This window comes from Mus pahari, chromosome 3, assembly GCF_900095145.1.
Source record: "Mus pahari chromosome 3, PAHARI_EIJ_v1.1, whole genome shotgun sequence".
Classification (NCBI taxonomy): domain Eukaryota; kingdom Metazoa; phylum Chordata; class Mammalia; order Rodentia; family Muridae; genus Mus; species Mus pahari.
In genome coordinates, this window is record NC_034592.1 from 133192969 (window position 1) to 133220778 (window position 27810).

The window sequence follows — 27810 nt, forward strand, 5'->3', positions numbered from 1 at the left end:
AAAGAAAGAAAGAAAGAGAAAAAAGAAAGGAAGAGAAATAAAACAAAAATAATTTTTAAAAAAAGAATGCCCCTGAACTAAAAAGAGAAGAGACTTTTCTTACTCTGACGATGGGTGGCATCACACTTAGGGGTAAAATGTTAGCGTCTTCCTGGGGAGAAGACAGCAGTGAATCAACAGGGCAATTCCATCAATCTCTGCTTACCAAGGTATTTAATAAAGTGCTCAGGTGTCATAGCCTTTTTTACAGCTGTACTTGTTGTCTCAGCCAGGTTGTCACTGCACTGCAGGGTGGCCTCTGGAGGACCAGCCAGGTTGTCACTGCACTGCAGGGTGCTCTCTAGAGGACCATGCTTCAGGAAGCCCACAGAACCCACAGAAGGGCTAGAGTGACAGCTAAGAATAGCCACCTTCATGAGAGCAAGGGTTAAGCACTTGTTTCTTTTACCTGACTTTGATATGCAAGGCTCACCATGAACAAAGTAGGCCTGAGGTTTTGGAGGAGTTAGGAAGAATATATGTGGTTGGAAAAGCTATACTTTGAGGAAGGAATCACAGAGGTGGGCTGGGGACACAGCTCAGCAGGTAAAGGCTGAGTCTGACGAGCTGAGTTCGATCCCCAGACCACGCATAGTGAGAACTGACTACACAAAGTTATCCCCTGACTTCTGCATGTGCCGTGGCATATGTGCTTACATGCCCAGACAAATAAAAGAATGCAATATTTATATCTATAAGAAATGATGATCTTTTCATAATAAGACTATATAATGATAAAGAATAAATGTGAGAAACAATGAGCACTTCCTAATACTGGAAACTCAGGGTAATGAAGTTGAGATACATTACTTTATGACCTTGCAAAGACCTGTGTCAGCCTAGAATCATAGGCATGCTTACTGGGGCAAAGAGCAATCTTTATATGTCCTAAACCATGACCCTTCCTGCTGCCTGAGCCCAGGACTACTTGCTGCCCAACCCTACCTGCCCTTGGGGGTTGAAGGTGAGATGGGGGTTGAAGGTGAGATGGTGTGTAGTCAACGACACAGACTAGGGAGCAGGAGAGAAAAAAGAACAGCAAGCTCATCTGAACACGGCAGCAAGCTCCTTTAATACCCTCCACCTGCGCCCCATTGGTCCCAAGAATGCATCCCTTCTAAACAACAGTTCCTGATTGGCTGGCATTTACATAGAGGTGGCCCTGTCACTACACACCTGCTACACCTTCCTCCTGGTTTTGAACAACTAAGAGGATGCAATCTTAGGCTTCATCTAGGTCTTATCTTCCCCTCTAATCCCTTAAATTTGTCTTTTCTCAACACCCATACATGGCTTTATCTCTATGTTTCACCTCCTGTTTATTTTAAAGCTTATCATCAGATGCATGACCCTGCAAGCAAGCTTGGCTATTAGTAATTTTCTTCTCTAAATTGCAAGTTTGTGTGGTGAGTGTGGGTGGAGGTTGCTTAGCAGAGTTTGGGTGGAGGGGACTAACTAGACTATCGGGCATTAGCAGGAGTCTTGTGTCTTCTGGTAGCTGCACCTAAGCTGGCTCAAGGCATCACTGAAAAATGAAACATCAGATTTTATTTCTAACAAAAAAGAAACCAGAGAGGCAACTAGATTTTTTTTTTGGTATTATATTAAATGACTTATAATCACTAAGTGTCTCACACTGATCCCACTCACCCACTCAGTGACCTCAGGAAACACCAATAGAGGGATAAGGAAGGAAGACATGAAAGACAGGAAGCCTTTTTTTTTTCCATGCGTTCCAGTGTTGATGTACCAGAGACAGGTTGTGCTGCTTAAGAGGGAGCCAGGATGTGCACTGGCTGAAGGCTACTCCCAGGATCATTATCCAGAACTTCCATTCACTGGGCATTTCTCTGACTGATAAAAACCTTGGATGTTCCAGATGTGGTGAGTGGGGTGAATCAGGAGGATGAGAGCATCTGAAACCAAGGACCTTGCAGAACCATGTCACCCTGATTCTTCTGTGTGTTTTTCTTGATCTTTCAAAGTTCTAAGGATTATACTCAGCGTCTCCCTCGTGCTAGGCAAATGTCTATGACTGAGCTACATCCTCAGCCCTTCTTTGACATTTCTGTTTAAGAGACAGGCTGTCATGAAATTATCCATGCTAGCTCTGAACTTTCTATCCACCTGCTTCAGCATCCTGTGTCCTAAAATGACAGGCCAGTACCACCAGGCCCTGCTCCTGCTTCATTTAGTAGACTTATAGCACGTGTAACTGTGCAAGCACAGCCGAGCAGACAGCATGCAAGACAGTGGCTCTCTCTACTCTTAGTCACTGAGTATGCTAAGATAGGTTACATACTCATTTACTTTCTCCAACACTTCCTTAGTCCACAAAGCAGGGCCAGTCATACTGTCAGAACATATGCCTACATTCTTGCTCTGCGCACATCTCTATCTGCGTCATCTCCTCTAGCTTCGGAGCAGATGCTTCTAAGCATCTACCTTCTAAAGGGGGAAAGCTTCCTGGTGGGAAGCCACATAACGCCATCACAAGATGGCGCTGGCTACCGCTGGGCACCGCCCGCAAGTCCTGGTGAACAACCGATGTGCGCATGTGCAAAAGGGTTTTCACGCCAAGTCACAGCTCAACCCGGAGCATGCAAATGAGGGACTGAAAGCAACGCCAATCAGGTATGGCCACGCCACTCCTAAGCCTTTTTTACCAGCGCCAGTTTCAAGGCTCCGGGTCTTTTGCCTTCACAATCAAACTCTCCCAATAAATGTGTGCAGAAGAATCCTGTTGTGGCGTCTTCCTTGCTGGCAAGTCGGGCGTCTACACTTCCTGATGATCCATTTAGTCCTTCAATAAATATTTTGAATGCTTTCTTAACTTGGGTTCCCCTGCATGCTGTTTGAGAAAAGAGCATATAAAGAAGTTATTTGACTGGTGCTCACCCTGTAATATGATGAAGGAAGAAGGGAAGGAAGCTGGGGGAAAAGCCATTACTATGGGCAACAAAGACTCATCCTGCTGTGGACTCAAAACTGTGCCTCTGTGAAGGGCAGACAGAGATATTTATCTACAATTAGTTAAGAGCTGCTATGAAGCATATGTGCTATCCACCGGTTACCACCTTGTCTCTGCCTAAATGCACAGCACGTTAGGACTCAACTATCTACATCAAATGTATTTATATCCTGTAGATAAGCAGCCAGGGACCACAGCCTCCTAGGCACATGGCTAGCCATCCCCCTCTTCCATTAAAGTCCAGAAAGGCTGCTAGGATAGAAGATGTCTCAACAGTACCTGTCACTTACTTGTACCTCAGAATTTGAAAAGCAGACCACTACGGATTTTATTAGTTTATTAAGAGGACTCATGATGTTCTGAACTTAAAGCACCGGAGAAGATACTGTTTCAGTAAGAGCCCTATCTCAAGCGCCCTAGTGTCTCAAGATGTTGCCGAAGATTGTTCCAAGACAATAGAGAACTTGGCTGCAGTTGCTTCTGGGAAAGTTAGCCTTTATCTCTTTTGATATCCAGATTGTGCTGGCAGTCACAAGCACTGAAGAGAACAGCAAAGAAATGGCAGTCGTGATGGGAACTCTGTACTATCACTACAATGTCTATATCATAGGCAGGGTCAGGTTGTAGGCTCCTTACGTGTAAATACCAGGTGCTGGGCAAGCTCTATTGCTCAGGACAGATGACATCGTTTGCTCTTGGGAAGCTTACACTTCAGTAGTAAAACAGAGAATGAACTACTAAACATGTCAACAAATAATGTTGGGTGTGACTTATACTGTGAAGGAAGTACACAAAGAATAGCTTGGAGAGGTCCACTATAAATGAAACAGTCTGAGAAGGTGGCATTATGTCATTTTAAAAATGAGAAAAGATCTACAAAAGGAAATGCCTGAGAGAATAGCTTTCCAAGTAGTGAGTATGACAACATGCAAAAACTAAGACAAATTCTAGAGAATTTGAGAGAAGTATGGTGAAAATGGAGAAGATGGTAAAAGATGTGAAGGTGGAAGACAGAAGCAGGGTCCTTACAGGTCCCATGAACAAACTTCAATACACTAGAAAATTAAGTCGAAACTGTGAGGTGCAGTTTTTCTACTACAAGTTAGCGAAGAACCCGGCGTTTGGAAGGACTCTGCCCTTGAAGATGTGGGGAACCCATGCTTTCACCCCTTCTTTGTAAGAGTGTTAATTCGTACAATAAAAGAGAAAACTGAGTCGTATCGTATTTTGCTTTAAAAGAGCATATAGTTTATCATAGCCAATTCCAGTACTAAGACTCTCTCCCACAGCACATCCATAGTGAGTAGCAAGATAGTCCTCAGGATGCTGTAGTGCTCTGTACAATAAAACAGCCAGGGAAGGGGGGAGGGGAGAGCTTTTAAGATCCACCAAACAAGAGACCATATAGACTTCCGTTGTAACCAGATCTTGGTGATTTTATTAGTAAGACAAGGCGAGGTCCAATGAGCTGCTCACGTGGCCATTTACAATGGTTTCGCGGGACTACTAGCGATTGCCAACCCTACTTTCACCAGTATCCCCCGCACTCTGTGGTTAGCATCCACCCACTCACTCCCTGAGTACCCCGTCTTGTCATTAGAAATTCTTGCTTTTAGGTTTTCCCAGACGACAGTCAGGGACGTCCTCCAGGAACAAAGCCAGTGCCCTGCACCACAATGTTTAGATGCCATCACGTGGGCAGGAAGAAGAGGAGTCCTGGTTCAGCGGAGTCAAGGCAACCAACTTGGGAGACATTCACACAGATGAATTAGGGACATACATTTGGAGTCTCGCTGCAGTTAGGGGCTGACAAACTTGTGGCTTCTAGGAAGACATCAGAAAATATGGCCAAGGATAAAGGATGCTTGATAGCACCGCGTTCTCTATTGTGAATGTATATCCTATCACGAATTCCCTTGAAAGTAAAAGAGGAAGCTACTCGGGTGTGGAGGGATCCATGAGGAAAGCCTACAGAAGGACAAGGTCGGATGGGATTGAAGTAACTCCTGCACTAGTCAAGACGTTCCTCCCACACCTCAGGACTTGTTAGAAGGATCCAAGATAAGCAGGAGCTCCAAGAGCCGCTTACTGGCAGAAAGAAAATCACCCAACCAAACCACTTCGGACCAGCACATGGCTATTACGCCTGCGTGGCTGGCAAACGCCAGGGCGCACGCGCATCAATGCCGTCCCGCCCACCCGGTGACGCAAAGTGCAGGTAGGCGGAGACAGCCTCTCGGCGTCTGCTGGGGTTTGCTTCCACGCGTTAAGGCTCTGTGGACGCGACAGGCGCTGGAGATCTGGGCGCGCGGTGTGTGGTCGCCGTCTGCCTCCGGCTACTCCACTACCTCTCCCGAGGGGCCGAGGGAGCCGTGCAGGGTAAGCGGGGCCAGCGAAATGTGCTTGGCCCGGATGACTGACTACGGTTGGTCTCCCCACGCGCGCGAGGGACGGGATTCCCCTTGGTGCAGTTCCAATGCCTGATACCTCCCTGGGCTCGGAGACAGTTCCGGAGGGAGGCCTCAGGGTCACTTGCGCTCTCGGTCCATTCAACTGGCTGTATTTTCCGACCCGGCTGCGTAGCCCTCGCATGTCTACAACACACCGTGGGACTCGTGAGCTATGCTGTAGGCCAAGCAGCAGGGGTCTCTGCCCGAGTGTAGCCCACTGCCCTGCCGCGTCCATTCATTCGGCTGGCCTGTGCTGACCCGCCCCCAGCAGAACCAGGCCCAGGCGCCTCCTCTTCTGCATTGGACGGTCCAGCTGGGAGACTCAGGAAACCGGGGGAAACCCTGTGTTCTGATGGTGTGGAAGGTGGGAACGGTGGTGACATCAGGGGTCAGTCAGGGTGGTTCTGTCTGAGTTGGTGTGTGGCCACAGGTGCTTCAGGCTAAAGAAGAGAGAAAGGTCCTGATGTAGACACCCAGAATGTAGGACAGGGAATCAGCAAGAACACATTTTTCTTTTAAAAGCATCTTGAAGTAATTGGTTTTGAGACTACATTGCCCTTCACCTTCTTATCAGCCCTTCACCCTGAGAGTCGATCCAAAAGAATCAGTCACCTGAAAATACCTGGCCCTTTTATGTCTTTGCCGATCCTGTGTGGTGAGGTTACACATCCTACATGGCAGGGAGTGTAGCGGATGCTCATAGCCAGAAGAGGAAAGCCTCAGACACCGAGGGAGGAGATTCCCTAGGGAGAGGCAGAGGAATGTGGTTACAGGATCTCTCCTGGGGTGCTGCAGAGCCATGAAGGGGGCTGAAAAGCTAGTGTGGAGGGGAGGTTTCCCCCATTCCTGTTACCAGCGTTTTAAGGTGATTAGTCCTTGAGAATAATGCAGCAAGCATAAAGGTAAGTCTAACTATTGGGGTTCCCCCCATTCTTCTGCCCTGGGAGAAGTGTAGGCTAAGATGGTGTGTATCCGAGTCCCTCCTGGAGACTCCTGGATAGAACCTGAGAGTTACAGAGCTCTCTGTGTACTTAGGTCTGGTAGAACCTACTGGTCCACGCCGACATGGGACCCTGCAAAAGAATCCGGAGGAAGTAGTCTTCACCAGGCTAGTCATCCTTTTTTTTTTTTTTTTTTTTTTTTTTTCTTTCTACAACTACCAGGAGAAATACGTGATGCTTTGTTAATGTGCTTTATTTTTGGACACATATTTAGCATGTGCAGCAGTCATTTGCAATCATGGCTTGGTTCCCGTCTTTTAATGCAAACCTGGAAAAATCTGGCAGCTGCCAGTTTGAAGCAGATGGAGCCTATTTCTGAGATCTAGCCTCCCCTCCTCGCCGGCCGTCTAACAACGTTCTCTGACTCCAGTATCTACCTGACAGGAGGTGGAGCTCCCCAAGTCACCTCTGTTTGCCTCTGTGTGCTGCTTCCTGTTCCCTTCCACTTCCTGCTCATTCTCCATTGGGCTTTAGTTCAAGCTACTCCTTCTGCGAACTCCGTTCTGCAAAGTGCAAACTAAGGCTGGGTTGTTCTCAGTGAGCTTTTTGGGAGTCTGATCAGTGTACCACCACTGGGTATTAGGCATAGTTAGAGAGAAGTAGTCCTTCGTGCATGCTCCTCAGCTGTGGACAGACACTTCAATCTGACAGAATTAAGTTGATGTTTGGAGTTGAGCCTCTGAAACATGGATATCCTGTGGACCAGTTTGTCTGGTTCTGGTCCTGTAGTCCCTGGATATTGTGTTCTGTTTGGATTGCTCATATCGTCTAGAGCTTGCTGATTTGTAAATGCAGTGGTTGTAGGTCTGCAAATTGATAAGTGTTGTCAGGTTGTCTAAAGAAGAGTCTTGTATTTACAGGTTGGTGTAGGGTGCTCAGAGCATATAATGAAGATGTTCAGGCTGGGGAAAGCAGTGGTAGTAGGATTTTAGCAGAAGTTTTGGGATAGGATCAGAATTGAACAAAATTGGCCCAGTTGATGGCTGAACATTCTGGAAATGGACAATAGTATGTGTGCAAAGGGCCGGGGATGGGTAGGAGCTGAGTTTTCAGGGCAAAAGGAAGCACCGTGCTCTTGGAATGCTTGGGCAAGGATCAAAGGTATGGTATGAGGTGCAAGTACCAGGCCACCCACAGCAGCTGATGGATGAGATGAGCTCATGAGAGCAGTGGGTAACTCTTAAGTGCAGAGGAACCAAGTGAGGTCCAAAGTATGGCAGGAGCTGGGGCCTGGCAAGGGAGGCTTACTCCTTGGCATCTGCCAAGAGAACCGTTCTGAGCCCTATGCGTGGCAGCAACAGGAGAAAGTTTTGTCTTACTTTCTGGCTCCAGTTTGGGCCTCTTCCCTGGGCCTGGGGCTCAGAGGCAGCATTCGTATAACCTGGACTGCTTGCCTGAGAGTGTTTGAGTGTGACCAGAGATGGGACCAAGGAAGGCCTGCTCTGTGTACAGTGTCACCCCACTTCTGTTTCACCCAGACCAGCTCAGGATGAGGTTCCTGGCCTAGAACTACTGTTCTCTCCTCACTCAGGGCAGCCACAGGGTCTTTCTGCCCATCATTGTCCCCGGTTCTCACGTGATGTGTCCTCTGCCCGTCTACAACGCCGGTAGAGCTTCTGTTCTTTGTGGCTCTCCTTGAGCACATTGAATTTCCAGGTTGCATTGCAAGTTATGCGATGGTCCTTCATGAACAGCCACCCACCCGCCTTGCAGAGGAGACCCTTGGAGGAATTAGCCTGACCTACTCCCGCACTGCTGCCAGGTGGACACAAGTCCTACGTGTAGCCCATACCACCAAGCCTCCTGCTCTCCCAGGATTAGCCACTGCGTTTCAGTAACTGAAGAGCGTGAGTCGTGAAAGGACCAGCAGACATCCCTTGAGGACAGGAGAAGCCTTGAGATGCAGGGCCCTCACTTCTCGTCTCTTAGAGACCAGGAGCTACTGAAAACAGAGATTGAGTATCTAGGGATGATGGTACTCATCTAGACTCCCATCACTGAAAAGGCAGAGGCAGGAAGATGGAGATTTGAGGCTAGCCTTGACGACATAGCAAAAACCTGTCTCAATAACCCTTTCTGAAAACATTAAAAATTATATTTTAAAAATGAGTGAATGATTTTGTTTAGAGTATGTTGGACCAAAACTGATCAGCATCGTTTTAATTCGTTTTGCTACCTGGCTAGAGTTTTATAAGCTTTGAAAGAACAGACATCAGGTACCCCTGGACAGGAATGTTTCTTACAGATGAGAAACAGTTTCCATTAAACATGCAGAAAATATAAGCCCAGTGTTTGATACCTGTCTTAGGTTCACTGTCATTGTTCACGTGGCCAGTTTTAACCTCCCAAGAAAGTGAATCCTGAAGGTACAGTCTCAGAATAGAAGTGTGAGTAAAGATGTGACGAATGGGTGGGTCCCGTGGATCTGTCCCCTGGGATGGTCTGTGGACACTGGGTTCTCTTGATACAGGCAGCAGCATGTCCCAGTGTGTTTTGTTTGGAAGTTACCCAGTGTTCCTAACCCTCAGTCCTGGACCACCCCTTCCAGAATCATCAAGAAAATCAGGAAAAGCCTCTGTCTCCCGGGGCACAGGGGTGCAGGCCAGTATGGGGTTGCATACTTTGTTCCCGGACCTAGGAACTTCTGACGTACACTGTAGGCTACAGCCTAATGTGACTTATGTAATTCTTCTCCCTCCAACCAGCAGTGGCTACATAGTTCCCAGCAGTCTGAGAAATGAGAAAAATACCAAACCATGGGACCCTGCGGATGACGAAGGTGGCATATCCCCTCGGACTGTGCGTGGGCCTGTTCATCTATGTTGCCTATATCAAGTGGCACCGGGCCTCTGCTGCCCAGGCCTTCTTCACCATTGCTGGGGCTGCCTCGGGGGCACGGTGGACCCAGCAGGCCTTCAGCTCCCCAGGCTCGGCTGCACGGGGTCATGAGGTCTTCTATGGGATCATGTTTGATGCTGGGAGCACCGGCACCCGCATCCACGTCTTCCAGTTCGCCCGGCCACCTGGAGGTATCTTTCTAACTCCGAGCCTTGAGTTGCGGGCACAGACACAGGATCTGCCTTCCCCACTCTCAGGGCAAGGCTCTTGAGAATTCCTTACTTCAGAAGACAGTGTGTGGCCTGAGCCCCTGCTCCAGAGTAATGTAGAAGCCTGCTAACGTGAAATTATTACAGCACTGGGGCAAAGCTCAGTGGGAAAAGCACGTGTCAGGCCCTGGCTGTGAGTTCCAGACCACTTGAAAAAAAAAAGTGCAGTTACTAAGAGATACTTACTCAGTGGCTACAAAGCCCGTGCCCCTAGAGTCCCCAGGAGCCCAAGGTTCTTCTTACACTAGTGAGCAGTGACTACCATTGATGAGGAGATAAGACCCTAGAGGGCATTTAGTAGCCTGTCCCCTCCCTGTGTCCACAGCAGGCCTTGTAGCTGAACCTGAAATTTGGGCTATGTCGTGTTGATACTGGGTGATCTCAAGGCGGGAAACAACTCCAGAGTCAGGCTCAGGGAAGCCAGGATCCCAGGCAAGTCAGAACAGTAGCAGAAACCTGGGACTGAGACTTGCAGATCTGCTGCTGTAGGTCCTGCCTGGCACTGAGGGCTCTGGACTTCAGGTCCTACCAGCTTTGCTTCCCAGGAGTGGGGACATCAGGCAGAAGGTGGTGTTTGTCTCCAGCATCTCTTGGCTGCCTGGGTCTTTACTTAGCTCCCTTGTCTGTTGCCCTAAAATCTGCCCTCTTTGTGCATCTGACTTTCAATCAGTCAGCTTTCTGTCCCTCTGCTTTGTCCTGGCCCATATCCTGGTCCCTAGTAGCCAGATACCATCCTGGAATTAAGTGTTTTGTCAGCATGAGATCCCTGGCGACTCTTCCCAGAACTACAGTAGCCTGTTTTACTTGCTTCCGATTGAATTTTTATATATCTTTATGTGTTTGGGCCAGATCTTTGCTTTAAAAACAAACAAACAAACAAACAAACTTTACTAAGGATCACTTAGATTTTAAAAGTCTGCATCCATTCAAGGTGTTAAATTTAAACAGTTAAGGTGGATGTGATGGCGCATGCCTTTAATTCCAGTACAGACAGAGCCAGCAGATCTCTCTGAGTCCACGGTCAGCCTGGTGTGCATGGTGAGTTCCAGGAGAGACCCTGCCTGAAAAACAACAATAGTAGCAATTTAATAAAGTTTTGCTGACTGAAAAACATAAATGATGCTCTGTCCTTCTGTAAATTTGTCCCATTTGTACATTGATAACGTTTATACTTAGTAGCTAAACATTTAAACACCAAGTCTATTTACTCACCTCCAAAGTTGGTTTTGAAACCAAATGTAACAGGGGTGGTTGGGAGGGATCGCTAGGTGGTAGAACACTTTCCTAGCATGTCTGAGGCCCTGACTCAGTTTCTAGCACCAAATTTTTAAAAGTAATCTAAGTTTAAAGTGGTAGTAACAATAATCCAGTGTTTGTCTTTAGGGAGAACAGTCATTTTGAAAAGTTTTGTTCCTGCTTTTCTGGTCCTGTTTTTCCTTCCTCAGTCCTCATATTTACGTATTCATATTTTGTTTGTTTTGGTTTTTTTGGTTTTTCGAGACAGGGTTTCTCTCTGTAGCCCTGGCTATCCTGGAACTCACTCTGTAGACCAGGCTGGCCTCGAACTCAGAAATCCACCTGCCTCTGCCTCCCCAGTGCTGGGATTAAAGGCATGTGCCACCACGCCCGGCCTACGTATTCATATTTTGAACTAGCGTCTTCAGCCACAGGATGCCTCAGGATACTCTCCTTGCTGCAGTGCAGCCCACTCCTCCGAACATCTAACTCTCAACTTCTTAAGCAGGAAAACAAACCTTCAGAAGCTTGTCCAAGGCCCATATAAGGATATCATAGTGTAATTGTGGGCATCATGTTTATGTTACAGTTTAAGACCATTTATTAAATCAGCAAGAGTTATCTTAAAATTTAAGTAAGGTGTCCTCAATAAAGTTAGGGTGTGAACTGTCTGCTCTGTGCAGTGCTGGAATCAATTCCAGGGCCTCTAGATTGCTAGGCAAAGACACTCACTCCAGCCTGCCTTTATACACACAGACACACATGCACACGCATGTGCGCACACATACATATTTAATAAAGGAGAGCTCTGGTATAGGCTTTACTCAGCTAAACTAAATTGCAGAATTTAAACAAAAATAATCCCTCGTAATTGGTCATCGTGGTCGGGCCTCTGCTCTTAACATCAGCTAGTCTCTGTTGTATATCCTCATAACTCTTTGTATATATTCATAATTCCATCTTTTAAAAATGTTTTCTCTTTAGAAACTCCCACCTTGACCCATGAAACCTTCAAAGCACTGAAGCCTGGGCTTTCAGCTTATGCTGATGATGTTGAAAAGGTAACCATCTTCTTATGTCTGTTTACCCTTCTAGTGTCCCTAGCAGACTTACTAACTAGCCAGCCCCTTCTGAACTGGATCAGTTGGCTATCCTCTGAGAGAAAAATATCTTCCTTACTGCCTGGGGTATGGTGCTCCCCTGAGGATAGAGAGGCACAGGTCTCACCCACCAGTGTGGTGTATGTCATGAGGCCCTCCCCTAATCCTTATGCAATTCAGAAGCTCACATCCACAGATGTGCAGAAGCATTATTGGTGGAGCTGGAGAGATGGTTCAGTGGTTAAGAGCACTGATGGTTCTTCCAGAGGACTCAGGTTCAAGTTCCAGCACCTACATAACAGCTTATTACCACCTGTAACTCCAGTCCCAGGGAATCTAGTGCCTCTGGCCTCTGTGGGCATGGCACACACGTGGTACACAGACACGTGTGCAGGCAATACACTCAAACAAGCAATAAATGAATAAAAAGAAGACTGTATTTGGACTTTAAAATATTTATAATTTTTATATAAGTTTTGCATACTATTCTGTGATACAGGGAGCTAGGGATAGAGCCCAGGGCTTTCCAAGGCTAGGCCAGTGCTCTGATACTGAACTACAACTCCCATAGTGCATTTGTAATTTTAATATTTCATTGCAGTTCCTCTGACTGAAGGAACATTTACTAAAAATATTAATTTTAAAACTGCTATGCTAGGGCTATCAGAGAAACTCAGTGGTAAAGTGCTTGCCTAGCACGCCTGATCCCCTGGGCTTCATATCCAGTACCCACCCCACAGAAATAATAAATACAAAGTACATGTAATTCACGAAAGCCACAAACCAAATAAATGTAATAGAATAAATAAGTATAAAGCAAATTTCATTCAAGTGAAATAAGGATTTTTGTAAGTGTGTAGCATTTAGACTTCTGATGTCCTTAATGCTTTCAGGTGCTGGCGTAGGGGAGCTGAAGACACCTGGCTTTCTTTGAAATCAGAAACTAGCATTTCAGAGAGTTCTGACCTCCCTGTCATTCCTTTATCTTTTTCTTCTTTTAAATGCTGCTTATGAAACCCAGGGCTTCTCATGTGTGAGCCACATCCTTAGCCCAGGTCCAGCATTCCTCAGAGCATGAGATATGGTTATTCCTGTCCACAGCTGCATCATGGTTTCAGAGTAGTACAAAGCTTGGCTATACAACCGATGAATTAGTGATTCAGTAAAACCGAACTGAATGTCATGCTTAGATTAATTAACTAGGGGAATTAAAACTCCAACTTGTAGATAAGTGACACACACAGTGAGATGAGTGTCCTGGCTGCTTCCAGAATGTGCCCTGCTTTCTCATGGAGTCTTCAAGACCCACTTTGTGTGTCCTTGGACAAATATTTGAGACTTCTCCTCTTTTTATTTTGCATATACAGAAACGTTTGGGTGGATTTGTAGAGTTGGAATTCTAGATAAAAAGAAAGTGAGTTTTCCCTTTGGGCAGGCTTTACTACTTAACCATGTTTACATCGGAACCACCCTTTGAGCTTTCTGGCAGGTGATGGCACCCTAATGAGGTTATTCATGGGACTCAGTTCTGCGAAATTTGCTAGTTTCTCCATGACATTCAGGGAAGTGGTCCCAACCCTGTGAGGTCACCTGGTGAGGGTTGGCGTCTTAGTTAGGATCTCTGTTGCTTTGATGAACACCATGACCAAAAAGCAAGTTGGGGAGGAAAGAGGTTATGGAGTTTGCACTTCCCCATTGCAAGTCTGTCAGTGAAGGAAGCCAGCACAAGGGACTGAGTAAGGTAGGAGCCTAGAGGCAGACCTGATGCAGAGGCCGTGGTGGGCTGCTGTTTATTGACTTGACTTGTTCCTCGTGGCTTACTCAGCCTACTTTCTTATAGAACCCAGGACCACCAGACCAGGGATGGCACCACCACCCAGTTGGCTAGGCCCTCCCCCATCAATCACTAGTTAAGAAAACGCCCTACAGCTGAATCTTATGGAGGCATTTTCTTAATTGAACTCCACTTCTTTCAGGTAACTCTAGCTTGTGTCAAGTTGACACAAAACTAACCAGCACAGGTGGTGACAAACCAGAGTATAAATCTTGATCGGAAAGCATGGAAGTTATTTAAAAGGAGGGTCAGCCCATGGCTCTTGACCTCTTTTCACATGTCATGTTCTATGCCAAGGGCTGTCCTCCATGTTCTGACCCCCTTGTGTTCTCACAACTGGCCAGTGCTGCTTGATGCAATGCTTCTGCTGTTTTTGAAAATTAGAGAAAGGGGTCAGAAGATGGATATGCAGGAAGAAGCGCTGGCTTCACATGCCTGCTGACCTGAGTTCGAGTCCCAGAACCCACATGAAAAGCCCAGTGTGGGGCTGGAGAGTTGGCTCAATGGTTAAGAGCACTGACTGCTCTTCCGAAGGTCCTGAGATCAAATCCCAGCAACCACATGGTGGCTCACAACCATCCGTAATGAGATCTGATGCCCTCTTCTGGAGTGTCTGAGGACAGCTACAGTGTACTTACATATAGTAAATAAATAAATCTTTAAAAAAAGAAAAGAAAAGCCCAATGTGGTGAGTCACGTAGCTTATATAATTCATGCCATAGCAGAAACAAGAGGGACCCTGCCTGCACAGGTGGAAGGTGAGCACTGACACCTGGGGTTGTCCTCTGATCTCTACATGTGAATATGTGCATGTGCTCGCACACACATCCCCCAAATTTAATTCTTAAGTTAGATAATATATTTAAATATACATTTTAAAGCGTGGTGGTACCTGGGTAGTGTGTATAACAGCCCTGATTTGCTTTCACAACATCCACAGAGTGCTCAGGGGATCCAGGAGCTTCTGAATGTTGCTAAACAACACATTCCTTATGATTTCTGGAAGGCTACCCCTCTGGTTCTCAAGGCCACAGCTGGTTTGCGCCTGCTGCCGGGAGAAAAGGCTCAGAAGTTGCTGCAAAAGGTAAGCTTAGCCGTCCCCCCAACTGGAAAGTGGCGAAGGGTCACTAAAAGCACCTACCATGCTGGGCGTGATGGTGTACATCTTTTCACCCCGCACCTAGGGGGCAGAGCAAGATCTTAAGCCAGAGGCCGTTATGAGCTGCAGAGTAAGACACTGTCTCGGAACAGAATGGCCACCGACCTTCCATAGTGTCAAGCAGGCAGGGCATAGAAGGGAAAACCATCGGAATTTTCACAATATCACTTTAGGAATCTTCTTTCTGACATGTAAGAAAATGACTTTGTTTTAGGGTACCCTCCCCCCGAGGTGTGTGAGCTCGGCTGGTGTCTTAGCCTGAGTTCAGTTGTGACTACCCAAGAGACCCGCAGCCTCTTCCCCAGTTCTAGTGCTTCTTGGGGGACCTAGTGTTCCCAGACAGCAACTTTGCACTTTATACTAGGGCTATATCCTTATCCCCAGAATATAATGCTAATTCTCTTCCCGTCTACCAAGTTTGGGAAGATACAGTCTCCCTCAACCTCTAGATTCTTCTTATACTGTTTGTATGCAGGATGGTGGCACAGTACACCTTCTTAGGCTTCAAGGGAAACAGGCGCACTAGTCTCATGTCCTGGGACTCTTTAGAAAGTAAAGAAACATACCCAGTTGCACACACCCGCTCCTCCCTCTGCCAGGCTCTGGTACCCATGTTCTTACCTATATATATGCAGTCCCCAGGCTTAAGCTCCGCCTCATAGGGCTTTTTGCCCTTCATGTCCCAACTCAAAGCCAGGCAGTGTTTGGGGACTCACGGGGCTTGGTGCATGCCAACCCTCTCCAGGCTATCTTTTCTCTCAGAACTCTGCTATCCCCAGCAGTTAAAGATGGAGTACCTGGAGTGGCATGTTTCTTAGCTATCTATCCTAGTGATAGCAGCCAAGGACACCTCTATAGAGATTGCAGAAGCTTGAAACAGTGTCAGCTTTGCCTCACAGAACACTGCAGAACCTTCCAGTGTTCTGTCACAGCCAGCTGAACACCTCCTTGGGACCCTCCGATCTCAATTCTGAAGATTGAACACATCCTCCCTGCCCTGGCTCGGTTGGAGGGTGAGACACTCCCTGTGGAGCCCCAGCTGACCTCAAACTCCAGGTCTCATGTCTTCCGAGCTCTGGGAGCACAAATGAAGTTCGTAGAGCTGTAGCTCCATGCTGGGCTAAGAAGTGTCTCTCTTTGTATTTAGGTGAAGGAGGTGTTCAAGGCGTCACCCTTCCTTGTTGGGGATGACTGTGTTTCCATCATGAACGGCACCGATGAAGGTAGAGTTGACAAACGGGCATGTCATCAGTGCATGCCCCAGCCAGACAACTGCGCCGCCGCCGCCGCTGCCGGTGCTGCTGCTGCTGCTGCTGCTGCTGCTGCTGCTGCTGCTGCTGCTGCTGCTGCTGCACCAACTCCAGGCCTGAAGGCACTGTCGCCAGGCCAGGTCATGGTCTTCTGCACAGCTTTATTGTGCACAACAGTTTTGTTGTTAGACGCAAGCTCTTTTCTTGCCCAGCACCAAGCCTGGTACAGGTGAAGCCTTTGAAAATATCATGTTTTGGGTTTTAAGAGCATTTAAAGAACACTAGTTGTGCTGGGCATGGTGGTGCACACCTTTAATTCCAGCACTCGGGAATCAGAGGCAGGTGGATTTCTGAGTTCAAGGCCAGTCTGGTCTACAGAGTGAGTTCCAGGACAGCCAGGGCTCTACAGAGAAACCCTGTCTCAAAAAAAAAAAAAAAAAAAAGAGTGAGCTTGTCTGGAGGGCAGCTGGAACATTGGATTCTTTTTCTGCCTCTTTTAAAAGTGGAAGCTGGTGACAAAATCCTGGAGGAGACATGGCATTTGGTAATGTGTTCTAAGGGTTTAGTGTGTGCCCGAAGACCCTGGGTTCTTGGCTGGGAATGGCAAGCAATGCCCACCATGCCCCTGAAATCTGGAAATAGGTAGCAGCCCCATGTGCCAAGAATTTAAATGGGGTCTGGAGAGATGGCTTAGCTGTTAAGGGTACTTGCTACCCTTTCAGAAGACACAAGTTCAGTTCCCACCTTCCACCTGGTGGCTTATAACCATCCATAACTCTAGTTCCAGGGGCTTTAACCCCTCTTCTGGCCTTCATGGGTATCAGGCACACACGAAGTCCACAGACATACATGCAGGTAAAACACCCTCACACAGAAAATACATTTCAAACTCTTTTTTTTTTCTTTTTTAAGGAATTAAAATAGTTGTGCCATTCTCTTACAGGTGTGTCGGCATGGATCACTGTCAACTTCCTGACAGGTGTGTGTCTACCAGATGGGAAAGGCTAATGGCTCACCATCCTAGGAAAGGAGTGCCTGCCAGGCTGTCTGAAGTGCAGAGGCCCCATTACCATAACACCCAGGTTCAGTGTTGTTGACCTGGAGGCAGACTGGGGTGGCGGCATGGCCAGACAGGTCAGGCAGAGTCAGCCCATGTGTGCCTGTGTTCAGAGCTCCTTGCTACCCTTGCTCTTCAGTCAGCACAATCCCGGCCCAACATCCACTGGAGCTTTGACCTGTAGTCAAGAGAAGCAGTGAATAAAACCTGGTCATAGGCCTAGAGAGATGGCTCGGTGGTTAGGAGCACTGTCTGCTCTTCCAGAGGTCCTGAATTCCATGAACTCAACCACACAGTAGCTCACAACCATCTGTAATGGGATCTGATGCTTTCTTCTGGCACTCAGTCATTAGGTGTACATGCAGATAGAGTACTTAAATACATAAAACAAATAAGTCTTTCTTTTTTTTTTTTTTAAANAAAGATTAAAAAAAAAACAAAAACCTAGTCAGGCCTTAAAATATTGGCTGTGATGTGCTTGCTAATGAGCTCTGGCAGGAGCACCTGCCTGTGGAAGCAGGTGTGAGGAGACATTTGCAGACTGTTCTCAGTGCGGCCCCTGTGCTGGAGAAGGGCAGTGTGTCTGTGTACAGAAGGAAGAAAGGGTTTCCCTGGCAGGTCTCACCAAGATGAGGGCATGAAGATCCTGGCGGGTAGGCTAGGGCTCTCTACTCGAGATGCTTTGGGAATACTGCGTCTGGGGTGGGGCTAGCCAGAGGATGCCTCGCCAGGAGGACCGGTGTCAGAATAGCAGTGAGTGTTTCTGGGAAGGGGAGCCAGCCTCGTCAGTAGAGCAGTGTCCGTGTTTCTCTCCGCGGTCGGTGTGATCCTGGCCTTCACACCACAGCCACAGCATGCAGAGCCGCGGCTCTTGGGCACCTTTAACTTGCCATTGTCTAAGGAGTTGCAGCAGCCTCTCTGCCATTTCCCCCTACACGGCAGGGCTTCTGACCTCTCTTTGATCTTCCTGGAGTCCTCATAGCCTACCTAACATGACAGCACTATCTCTGCCTATTCTCACTGTGATCTAGGCAGTCTGAAGACCCCGGGAAGCAGCAGTGTGGGCATGCTGGATTTGGGCGGAGGATCCACTCAGATCACCTTCCTCCCACGTGTCGAGGTAACCAGTCCTGCCTGCTTACCAGGTGTGTGCATCACAGTCAAGGGAGCTGCAGTCACCCAGAGGAGGCCCCTCAGAGAAGGCCCTTGGCCACTGGAAGGTGCTCTGCCCCTCTGAGTTCTCTCACAGATAATGACTTAGATTTTTAACTCTACCCACTAAAATCCAAAATAGAAACCTGCTCTTCATTGAGGTGAAATCAAATGATGACTAGCGTTGTGCTAGAGACTAGATACCTCCCATCCTCCACAGAGTTCCAGGAGTAAGAATGGACAGTATGGCTCATAGGCGGGAGGGGGGTCGACCTTCAAGATAAACATTCTAAATGAGGTTTTAAAAAAAAAAAAAAAAGCAACTGGCATTTCATGCCCACTATTTCAAGTACTTCTCTTTTTGGCCACGTTTTGTTTTCAGTGTGTTATACACTGTGTAAATATATTTATACAACTAGAAACTGAAGCTGTGATCCTGTTCACTGTTGGAGACAGATGCTTATCCACCCGGATTGGACTGTATGTGTCAGAAGAGGCAAGGTGGTCCTGTGCTGCACATCTGTAATCCCAGTCCTGGGGAGACTGAGGTTGGAGGATTAGGAGGGCAAAGCTCACCTAGACAAGTTAACAGGACCTTGTCTCAAAATGATGATGAAGATGATGATGATGATGATGTTGCTTTGTTTACTGGTCAAGTTCTTAGAACTTCAAAGCCCTGGTCTGGTCCCTAATATGGAAAGAAATACAAGAAAGAAAAAAAAAAGGCTTAAGAGTAACCACTCACCCCGGATGGATTTGGTTTTTCACTCCTTGCTCCTCATTGTTTCATAGTCAGAAATGTAGTGGGTAACTCCTTGTGTCCCTGTTCTGTGAGTCAGGGAGGAGGGCCTGGTGTTCTGGAAAGCAGGGGGCAACAGTAGCTTCATGTTCCTCCCCAGGGTACCCTGCAGGCCTCCCCGCCCGGCCACCTGACAGCGCTGCAGATGTTTAACAGGACTTACAGACTGTATTCCTACAGGTGGGTTTGCTCACTCCTGGTACCACCCACTGATGCGTCATGGCAGGATCCTTTCCCGTGTAGATGCCAGATTGTGGGCGTGCTAAGAGACCTCCTGGGCCCTTCTTGTCCTGCCTCCCCTGTTTCTCCTATGTACTTCATTTTAAAATTCACTGAAAAACCATTCTTCTTTGGTGCTTGTCCTGTTCTGTTCTACTTTGGGGGAGGCTTGGAAAAGACGTAAGAGGTGAGGAGTGGGCTGCCAGCTAGCCACAAGGTACTTGGAGTCGTTCTTCTTGCACCTCATTAAAAAAAAAAAAATGGATGGAATCTGCCTGCCTTGCTGCCGTGTGTACAGATTCCATTAGAGCTCAATACAGGCTCTCGGTTCAATTAATGTTTCGGCCATGGGGCTCATAGAAAATGCAGGAAAACCTTACTCACATTGAGCCCAGGCAGGTGTGTGTGTGGCCCAGCCTCACCAAGATTTGTCTCCACAGCTACCTGGGGCTGGGACTGATGTCGGCACGACTGGCTATCTTGGGCGGTGTGGAGGGGAAACCCGGTGAGTAGAACATTTGCTCTAGGCTCTCTCCCTCCTCAGTGCCCCTCCTCCTCCTCCTCCTCCTCCTCCTCCCCTTCCTCCTGCACTACACAGCAGCATATCAGCCATTGGCCACCCAGTCAGCTTAGGTAGAATATGTCCAGATCTAAGGTAAGATAGGCTATGGATGACCCTTTGAACATTCCTCTACGTTATCATTCCTGAAAGACACTAGGGGCTTGCAAGAAAGATGACACAGTGGTTCAGAGCTCTGGCTACTCTTCTAGAGGACCCAGGTTCTATTCCCAGCACCCACATGGGAGTTCACAACTGTCTGTGACTCTAGCCTCAAGGAATCTGAACCCTCTTCTAGCCCCTGCAGGTGATGCACATGTGTGGCACACCCACATATATGTAGGCAAAGCACCTATGTACATAAAATACAAATAAAGGGAAATTTTTTGGTTAAAAAAAGGAGAGATACTAGGGAAATAACTTCTGAACCATGTCACCTGAGTTTGGAATCACCTCATCTGTCAGCTTTCTGTCACTTAACAGTAGCTGAGGTGAATGACACCGAGGAAGAAGAGTTTGTTTGACTTATGGTTCTGGAGGTTTAAGTTCATGGTCACTTACTTATGTTACCTTTGGGTTGTGGTCAATCAGGGCATCATGAAGGGAGCATGTGGCCAGGCATGCTGTTCACCTGCTGGCGGCAGGAAGCAAAGGATGAAAGAGACCCCAGAAGTCCTTCAGGGAAATGCCCTGGTGACCTGACTTCTCCTGGGGCCCACCTACTAAGGGTTTCACCCCAGCTCAACAGTGCTAAAGGCTGGGAACAAGCTTTCAGAACATAGCTTCTGGGCCCAGTTCATGCTATGGCGCACAGATTCACTCTGCAGCATGGTAACACCTGGTGGCACCTGCCCTTGCCCTCCTACCACAGCCTCAGTCTGTAAAGTTGGGTTGCATTAGTCTCCTCCAACTAGGGTCATCGTGATAACTGATGAAATGGCCCTTGGCCCCGTGTCTGGAACCTTAGATGGCCAGAGAACACGAGAGGCTTCATTTCACTGGGTCACAGTCATGTTCCTGGGCAAGCGAGATGGGCTGCCTGTGACAGAGCAGGGCTTTTCTCCAGCTGACCTGGACTGTCCTGGGAGATGGGGCTCATTGCCCCCCAGCATCCTGTAGAACGCCTGTCGCATTCTCTGTTGCACCCCTACCCAGTCTTTTAAGCTGCTTTTAACGGTCATGGCACTGTTTTCTTCTTACCTTCATGGTCATCTCTATTTCAGCTGAGAATGACAAGGAACTGGTCAGCCCCTGTCTGTCTCCCCGGTTCAGAGGAGAGTGGGAACATGCGGAGGTCACCTATAGAATTTCAGGACAGACGGCGGGTAGGTGGCATTGCTGTCAGGCTCATGAGGGTCCATGGTAGTCGGCTTCCCCCTGTTCCTTTTCCAGGCCCCAACACAGACAAGGCTGTACCTGAGTGCAGGCAACCAAGAGCTGTGGCAAGATTGTGAAAGCTTTTATGGGGAGCTGGGGTCTGCAGGGTCTCCACACAGTCTCCTTGTCTCTCACCAACACCTCTGTCCAGAGAGCCCAGTTTCTGAACAGAGCTCCAGCAGGGGAGGAACTGGCTGCCATGGGACCTGAGACAAAGCGCCACAATTGGGCTTGTGGCCCAGAAGCTCAGCCCTGGCCAGTTCTGTGCAGAGAAATGAAGGCTGCTTCTGCCAACAGCCCGGGTGCACAGCCCCCACCACCCCGTCACTGGCCTTCATCCTGGTCTGTTACTCTGGGTCTTTTGACTTTCTTCAAGGAGAAATACTGGCATGTTGTCCCCAGGCTAGACACAACACGTGTGGCATACCTGCCTCTGGTTGTTGTGTGGTCAGCCTGGTTCAGCTGTCAGTTTTGCAGGTCTAACCCGTTCCTCAGAAAGGGTTGCCCTGGGGAAGGCACAGCCTTGTCTGTGTTGGCGGCTGCTTTCTGGAAAAGGAACAGGGGGAAGGCCAGGTCTTGCCGCCACAGTATCTGCTTTCTGATAGGAGGAATTAGATGAGGAAGTAAGAGCCTTGAAGCCAAAATGGCCTGGAATGGGTGAGGGCAGTGGTAGACGGGAAGGCCCGTGCATAGCATTTGAGCCAGGGTGTGAAGAGATGGGATCCAGCTGCCCGTATCTAACCGTGTTCTGGTCAAGGTTAGAGTGCAGCAGCTGGGTCGTCAGTGGATATGGAGGTAGTGTGGCTGATCTGACCAAGCTCAGAGAGAGGAAGTGGAGCCTGGGAGCTGAAAGCCTCCTCGGAGGCCTCTGGAGGGAAGGAGAGGGAGACTAGTTAAAGCCAGTCTGAGACAGCGTCATTAAAGTGCCCAGTGGATGACCATGGAAGTTGAATGATCTTCAGAGTCTATCAACTTCTGGGCTTTCTGCCATCCAGGTACATAGCCTGGCAGATGGCCCATGGCTACTTCCTGGTTTGTGAGGTAGGGAGGTTGCAGGTTGTGTGGCTAAGTTGAAGGTCCATGCAAGGTGCTGGGTTGACAAGTATGAAGTGAAAAACGCGTATGCCCTAAATGTGGAGGGCCACACAGGGCCAGGCAACATACCTCTTGGTAAGGCCTGCTCCATGCCTGCAGACTGGAGAGTGCCTGGAGAGTATGCTGTGTGGCCCGTATGCCCTGGGCTTGCTGACGTTAGCTGTGTGCTCTCTCTTGTCTTTTACAGTGGGCCTCTATGAGCTGTGTGCCAGCAGAGTATCAGAAGTCCTCCGAAATAAAGTACACAAGACCGAAGAGGCACAGCACGTGGACTTCTATGCGTTTTCCTACTACTATGACCTTGCAGCCAGCTTTGGCCTTATAGGTAAGGGCCAGGCCAATCTGGGCAGAGGGCCAGTGCTAGCCAGTAGTGGCTTTGTTGGTATGTGTGAAGTGAGTGGGCTTAGGGAGCAGTGTGATAGAGAGGCAGGAAGGAGTAAGCCCTTTTCATAGGTAAGCTGGTTCCTTTGAGCAGCCAGAAGGTAGGGTTGCTGCTTCTTCACTCACCGTGGGTACTGCCCGGCCCTGCCCTGCAGCCTCAGCTCAGGAGCCACTTGGGATGGGTAACCACATGCTCTCTTTCTGAGGAAGGGGTTAGACCTGCAATGAGGGGCTCACCTTGGTCTAAAGAGCCAGGGCAGGGTAGACAGCAAGCCAGTGGGGTTTGTTGAGGCTGTCAATACCCAGTCTGTGAAAAGGGTACAAAGGTACCTTGGTGGGTTAAAAAACAGTTTTTTTTTTTAAAAATATTATTTAGATTATATACCTATACCTAATCTATGTGAATGGATTTATATGAATGTTTTGCCTGCAAGTGTGTATGTGCACTGCATTCATTGCTGGCCTGTGGAGGCCAGAAAGGGGTATTGGATCTTCTGGACCTGGAGATGAAGATGGTTGTACTGGGAGCCAAATCCTCTACAAGAGCAACAAGCATTCTAAATCTCTGAACGCTATCTCCCCAGCTCTATCTCCACAGTTTGCTTGTGTGCTCAATGTTTTCCTCTCTCTCTCTATCTCTCTCTCTCTCTCTCTCTCTCTCTCTCTCTCTCTCTCTCTCTCTCTCTGTGTGTTGTCTGATCATATTTGTATGCACTACATATGTGCCTGGCCCATGGAGGCCAGAAGGTAGATAGCATTAGATTCCCTAGAACTGGAGATGCAGATGATTGTGAGCTACCGTGTAGATGATAGAGTCAAATCCTGGACCTCTGGAAGAACAGCCAGTGCTCTTAACTGCTAAGACACCTGCCCAGCCCCCAAAACAGTTTCCTTAAAGAAATAAGTCAAGACAATGCGGATGCATTGGCTGGGGTATCCAGCATGCTAAGTTGTGCTTCCTGAAAGCAAGAGATTCCCACAGCCTCTTTTCTGTCTCCAGAGCTAGAGTGGAGGACACTCACTTGTGTGCTCTTGAACACATCAAAGCTGTGGGCATTTCAGTGCAGGGTTCCCCACTTCAACTTGCTTTGCAGCCTTCTGGGTAGGGGTGGGGGTGGGGGGCCTCCTTCTTTGGAGCCAGCTCTGTGAGGCCCTTGCCTTAGCTTTCCTATGAATAAGTTCTGCTACATAAGTGGCAGCTCTGAGGAAGGAAGATAACCCTACAGTCACATGCTGTCAGTGCATCCCTGAGGAGAGAGGCAGTGCCTCCAGAGTCCAGAGAAGTTCACTCGCTTCCTGATGCACTACTCTGTGCTTCCACTGTTGCTAGTTTCAGGCACTTGCTTTTTCCTGGGGCCCAGAGATACTGGTGAAGCTCCTTGGGGGACATTGCAGAGTTGGGGATAAGGTTAGCCCCCTACCCCATATGGTGCTGGTAGAGCTATCTGCTCACCTTAAGCTGCACCTCTTCTGATACTGTGGTAGCTCTGTGGCAGAGCACTTGCCCAGCATATGTGAGGCTAAAGATTTGATTCCTTGGGACTTTTAAAAGGAGACACAGGAGCAGTGAGTGTGGGCAGCTCTCCGAAGTCAGCAGTGAGGACCTATAAGAAAGACCCACATCTGCATGTTTATGTGTGCTATGGACCTCCTGGTATGGGGTCTGCAAGTGCCAGCCTGGGACATCAGTGACATCACATGGTTCCAGCATGTTCCTGCTGAATGGGTGTCTATCTTATCCAACAGATGCAGAGAAAGGAGGCAGCCTTGTAGTTGGAGACTTTGAGATAGCAGCCAAGTACGGTGAGTGGTACTGTAACTGTCAGGGGTTGTAGGAACAGAAACCCCATGTGCTTGTGATGGGCACAAGGCCCAGAATTGCTGGGCTTGGTACCTTATTCTTTCCAGTAGACAGTGCTGGAGGTGTGTAAGGGAAGGATGCAGAGTGTACTAGGCTCAGCTAAGGCCTAAATCTAGGATGCTACCTTCAGGTGGAAGTTATCCCCAGATGTGAAAGGCAACAGTCCCGTGCCTGTCCTCGTTCTCCTTACCGTCATGCCCTTTCTGCACCCGTTCTGGGTCACATCACCCTGGCACCCAAGACTGAGTGCCACGTCCATATTCAGCCCTGCTGATTGCTGCTCCCAGTTTGCAGTTGAGAGCGCAGAAGCTTTGCGGTTTTCTCCGTAGGAAGTTTTCTTCTCCTCTCTCCCCCATCCTTCGAGACCAATAGCATGGTGTTTTCATGCTTTCCCGTCACATCTTGGCTTTTCCCAGACTTAGGGAGTCTAGGTGGATTTGCCCCTCAATCAAGAATAGATTCTGGTGACTATAGAAATGGTTTGAGAGTGTTTGCCGCATGAACATGAGAATCTGAACTCAGATACCTGGAACCCACATAAAAATCTGGGTGTGGTTGCCTGAGCTTGCAAAGCCCAGGCTGAGGGGGAGAAGACAGAGAAGACAGAAGGGCTGCTGAGGCTTGTTGGCCAACTGCTGAGCTCCAGGTTCAAATGAGAGACCTTGTTGCAAGGGAATAAAGAAGAGAGTACTATAGCAGGAGACCAGATGTTCTCCTCTGCCCTCTGTGCCCACCCAAGGGCATACACAAGGATAGGCTTGGAATTAAAGGATAGCTTTAATGTCATTATTGTAAAGCTTGATTCTAGGTATGTTGACACCTAGAAAGTTTTGGGGGTCTCAGATACAGAGCTATAGCCAGGAGATGGGGTTCCACTGTTACCCCAAGGTAAGACATTCAAGACTCTCTTGGCCCTGGCATCCAGGCCTAGTTGAGGTTGAGACTGGCCTCTTGGTCTGCCAATAGGATGGTTCCACTGTAGTTTGACAGTAAATCAGAAGTGAAGACCACTGGGCAGTGGTGGCACACACCTTTAATCCTAGCACTTAGGAGGCAGAGGCAGAGGCAGGTGGATCTCTGAGTTTAAGACCAGTGTGGTGTACAGAATGAGTTCCAGGAAAGCCAGGGCTATGCAGAGAAACACTCAAAGAAACAAATGATAATAAAAAAGAAGTGGAGAGCGACGCCCACAGCAGTTGGGGCCAGGGTTGCTGCTCCATCCCAACTGGAGATTGTCTAGAATACGACTGAGCTTCGGCATCTCTCCCAGTGTGCCGCACTCTGGAGACACAGCCACCGAGCAGCCCCTTTGCCTGCATGGACCTCACCTACATCAGCCTACTGCTCCAAGAGTTTGGGTTTCCAGGGGACAAGGTGCTGAAGGTAAGTATTGCATGCTGGGTGCTACATTCCACTTGTGGGGCGGGGTGCTAGGAACCATTGACCCTACTGTTTGAATTTTTATCTCCTGTTCCTATCCCTGCTTTAACAGCCCAACGCTGTGTCTATCCTCAGCCACTACCTTCTTCCACAGACACCACCCGGTCTCTGCAGCTCAGGCCTGTGACCTCATCTTCTCCTTTCCTTTGTCTTTTCAAGCTGGCTCGGAAAATTGACAATGTTGAAACCAGCTGGGCTCTGGGAGCTATTTTTCATTACATCGACTCCCTGAAGAGACAGAAGGTCCCTGCCTTGTAGCAGCTGAGCCCTAGTCCCCACCTCAACCAGAATTCCAAGGCTCCCAACTCCATGGACCCCTCTGTCTTGGAAGTGACACCATCCTTGAGGAGCCTGCATCTGGCTGAGACCCTCTGTACCTGCAGTATCATCTGCAGATTTGCCTGGGACATGGCCCATGTACTAGCTATGCTACACCACACTAGCTGGGGCAGGGCCAGGGTAGGAATGCTGCCTGACCTGAGGCCATCTCCCTGCCTTACTTACCTCCAAGTGGGCGGGGAGCCAGGTGGGCCCAGGGCACATACTAAGGTAGAGATGCAGCCCTGTTCTTATCCCGTCCATGTGCAGGATTGTGGCTGCTTTTATGTGTTTCTGTGACATGAGTCTTGTTTTGTCCCCAGCCCCTGTTCCCTCATGAGCCAGGCCTCTCTGCCTTCCCAGAGTTGCGGGAGTTGAAGTAACCTGGCCCAGACACAGTGCAACCTTGAGGTTGCAACATCTTGAATGTGGCCATCTCTTCCTCAGGATAGACATGTGAAGTTACCTGGAGATTTGCTGCCCCACCTTTGAATGGTATAGCATCAATTCACGTGGGGACACTGAGTAGGAAGAAGATGGCCCAGTGCCTCTTTCCAGACCCAGCGTGCCACCTTTGCAGAGCATGTGGGTGTGAGCAGAACTATGAGAATGTTCAGGGCCGTTGCTCAAGTACTACCTTGTGAGCTGCGAGTGCTTGACATTAAAACTGAGCCCCTCTTCTGGACACAACTATGTCCCAGTGAATGTATTCCTGCTATGAGCCACTTGCAGACCAGTGGGGCAGATTAGAAAGCTCAGCCCTGAAACATACTACTCCTTACCCCACCCTCCTCACTCGGCTGCAGCTGGCTTCCCCATGGTCCCCTCAGTGAATGTACAGTTCATAGAATAAGCTGAGCCACCACTGTTCAACTCAAAATAAAGGTTTACAAGGGTTTCTCTCTTTTGCCTCATTAGTGAGCGCCCAGCATTTAAAACCTGCCCTAGTGGGTCAACGGGTGGTAGCAGAAACCCAGCAGCAGTGATAGCAGCAGCCACGGCAGGCCACCTGGAGGCCTGGACTGTTTGGGGGTTAGGGGCTCCCTGTCCCACCTCTCTATGGAGCTCCTCCCTCTCCTGAAACATAGCTGACAGTTTGGCTTGGGGCAGCTCTGGGTACATCATCTCTAGGTCACTCTGTGCTCAACAATGGTTTGGTTTGATTCTGGCATAGTTCCAAAGGGGTCACATACCAGGGAAAAGACAGTGGGCCCCCTGATATCCCAGATGCTCACATCCCCCAAGCCTGCGGTGGGTTCACAAGGTTTGGCCCTGAAAAACACTCCCTACCTCCCCCTCCTACACTAAGAATTCCACTTGGACTGGCCAGTGCAGAGGAGCAGAGTTCTCCAGGCAAAAGGGGCAGGGAAGGCTCCAAGGAGCCAGTTTCCTCATCTCACTTCTC

At 48.6% G+C, this 27810-nt stretch overlaps 1 protein-coding gene across 5 annotated transcripts; it reads left to right on the forward strand.

Annotated features, from left to right (window-relative positions):
* Nucleotides 1–5237: 5237 nt before the first annotated feature.
* Entpd6 (ectonucleoside triphosphate diphosphohydrolase 6) lies at nucleotides 5238–27304 on the forward strand. 5 transcript variants are annotated; one of them, XM_021192997.1, is made up of 14 exons: nucleotides 5238–5389; nucleotides 9167–9490; nucleotides 11789–11865; nucleotides 14679–14822; nucleotides 16045–16120; nucleotides 17091–17126; nucleotides 18236–18324; nucleotides 19256–19335; nucleotides 19815–19879; nucleotides 21157–21258; nucleotides 22593–22730; nucleotides 24533–24589; nucleotides 25918–26030; nucleotides 26247–27304. In XM_021192997.1, the coding sequence occupies exons 2-14, from the start codon at nucleotides 9199–9201 to the stop codon at nucleotides 26343–26345; spliced, it is 1368 nt and encodes a 455-aa protein (XP_021048656.1). In that variant the 5' UTR covers nucleotides 5238–5389; nucleotides 9167–9198; the 3' UTR covers nucleotides 26346–27304. The 5 variants fall into 5 exon arrangements, with proteins under 5 accessions (XP_021048656.1, XP_029392617.1, XP_029392618.1 ...); XM_029536757.1 differs by having other exon boundaries at nucleotides 9170–9490; XM_029536758.1 differs by having other exon boundaries at nucleotides 26182–27303.
* Nucleotides 27305–27810: the final 506 nt, after the last annotated feature.

Coding starts and splice junctions, on each gene's coding strand:
- Entpd6 (XM_021192997.1), top strand. CDS start 9,199: ATGAGAAAAATACCAAACCATGGGACCCTGCGGATGACGAAGGTGGCA. Junction 11,866..14,678: donor ATGCTGATGATGTTGAAAAG/GTAACCATCTTC, acceptor CAACATCCACAG/AGTGCTCAGGGGATCCAGGA. Junction 17,127..18,235: donor CACTGTCAACTTCCTGACAG/GTGTGTGTCTAC, acceptor ACTGTGATCTAG/GCAGTCTGAAGACCCCGGGA.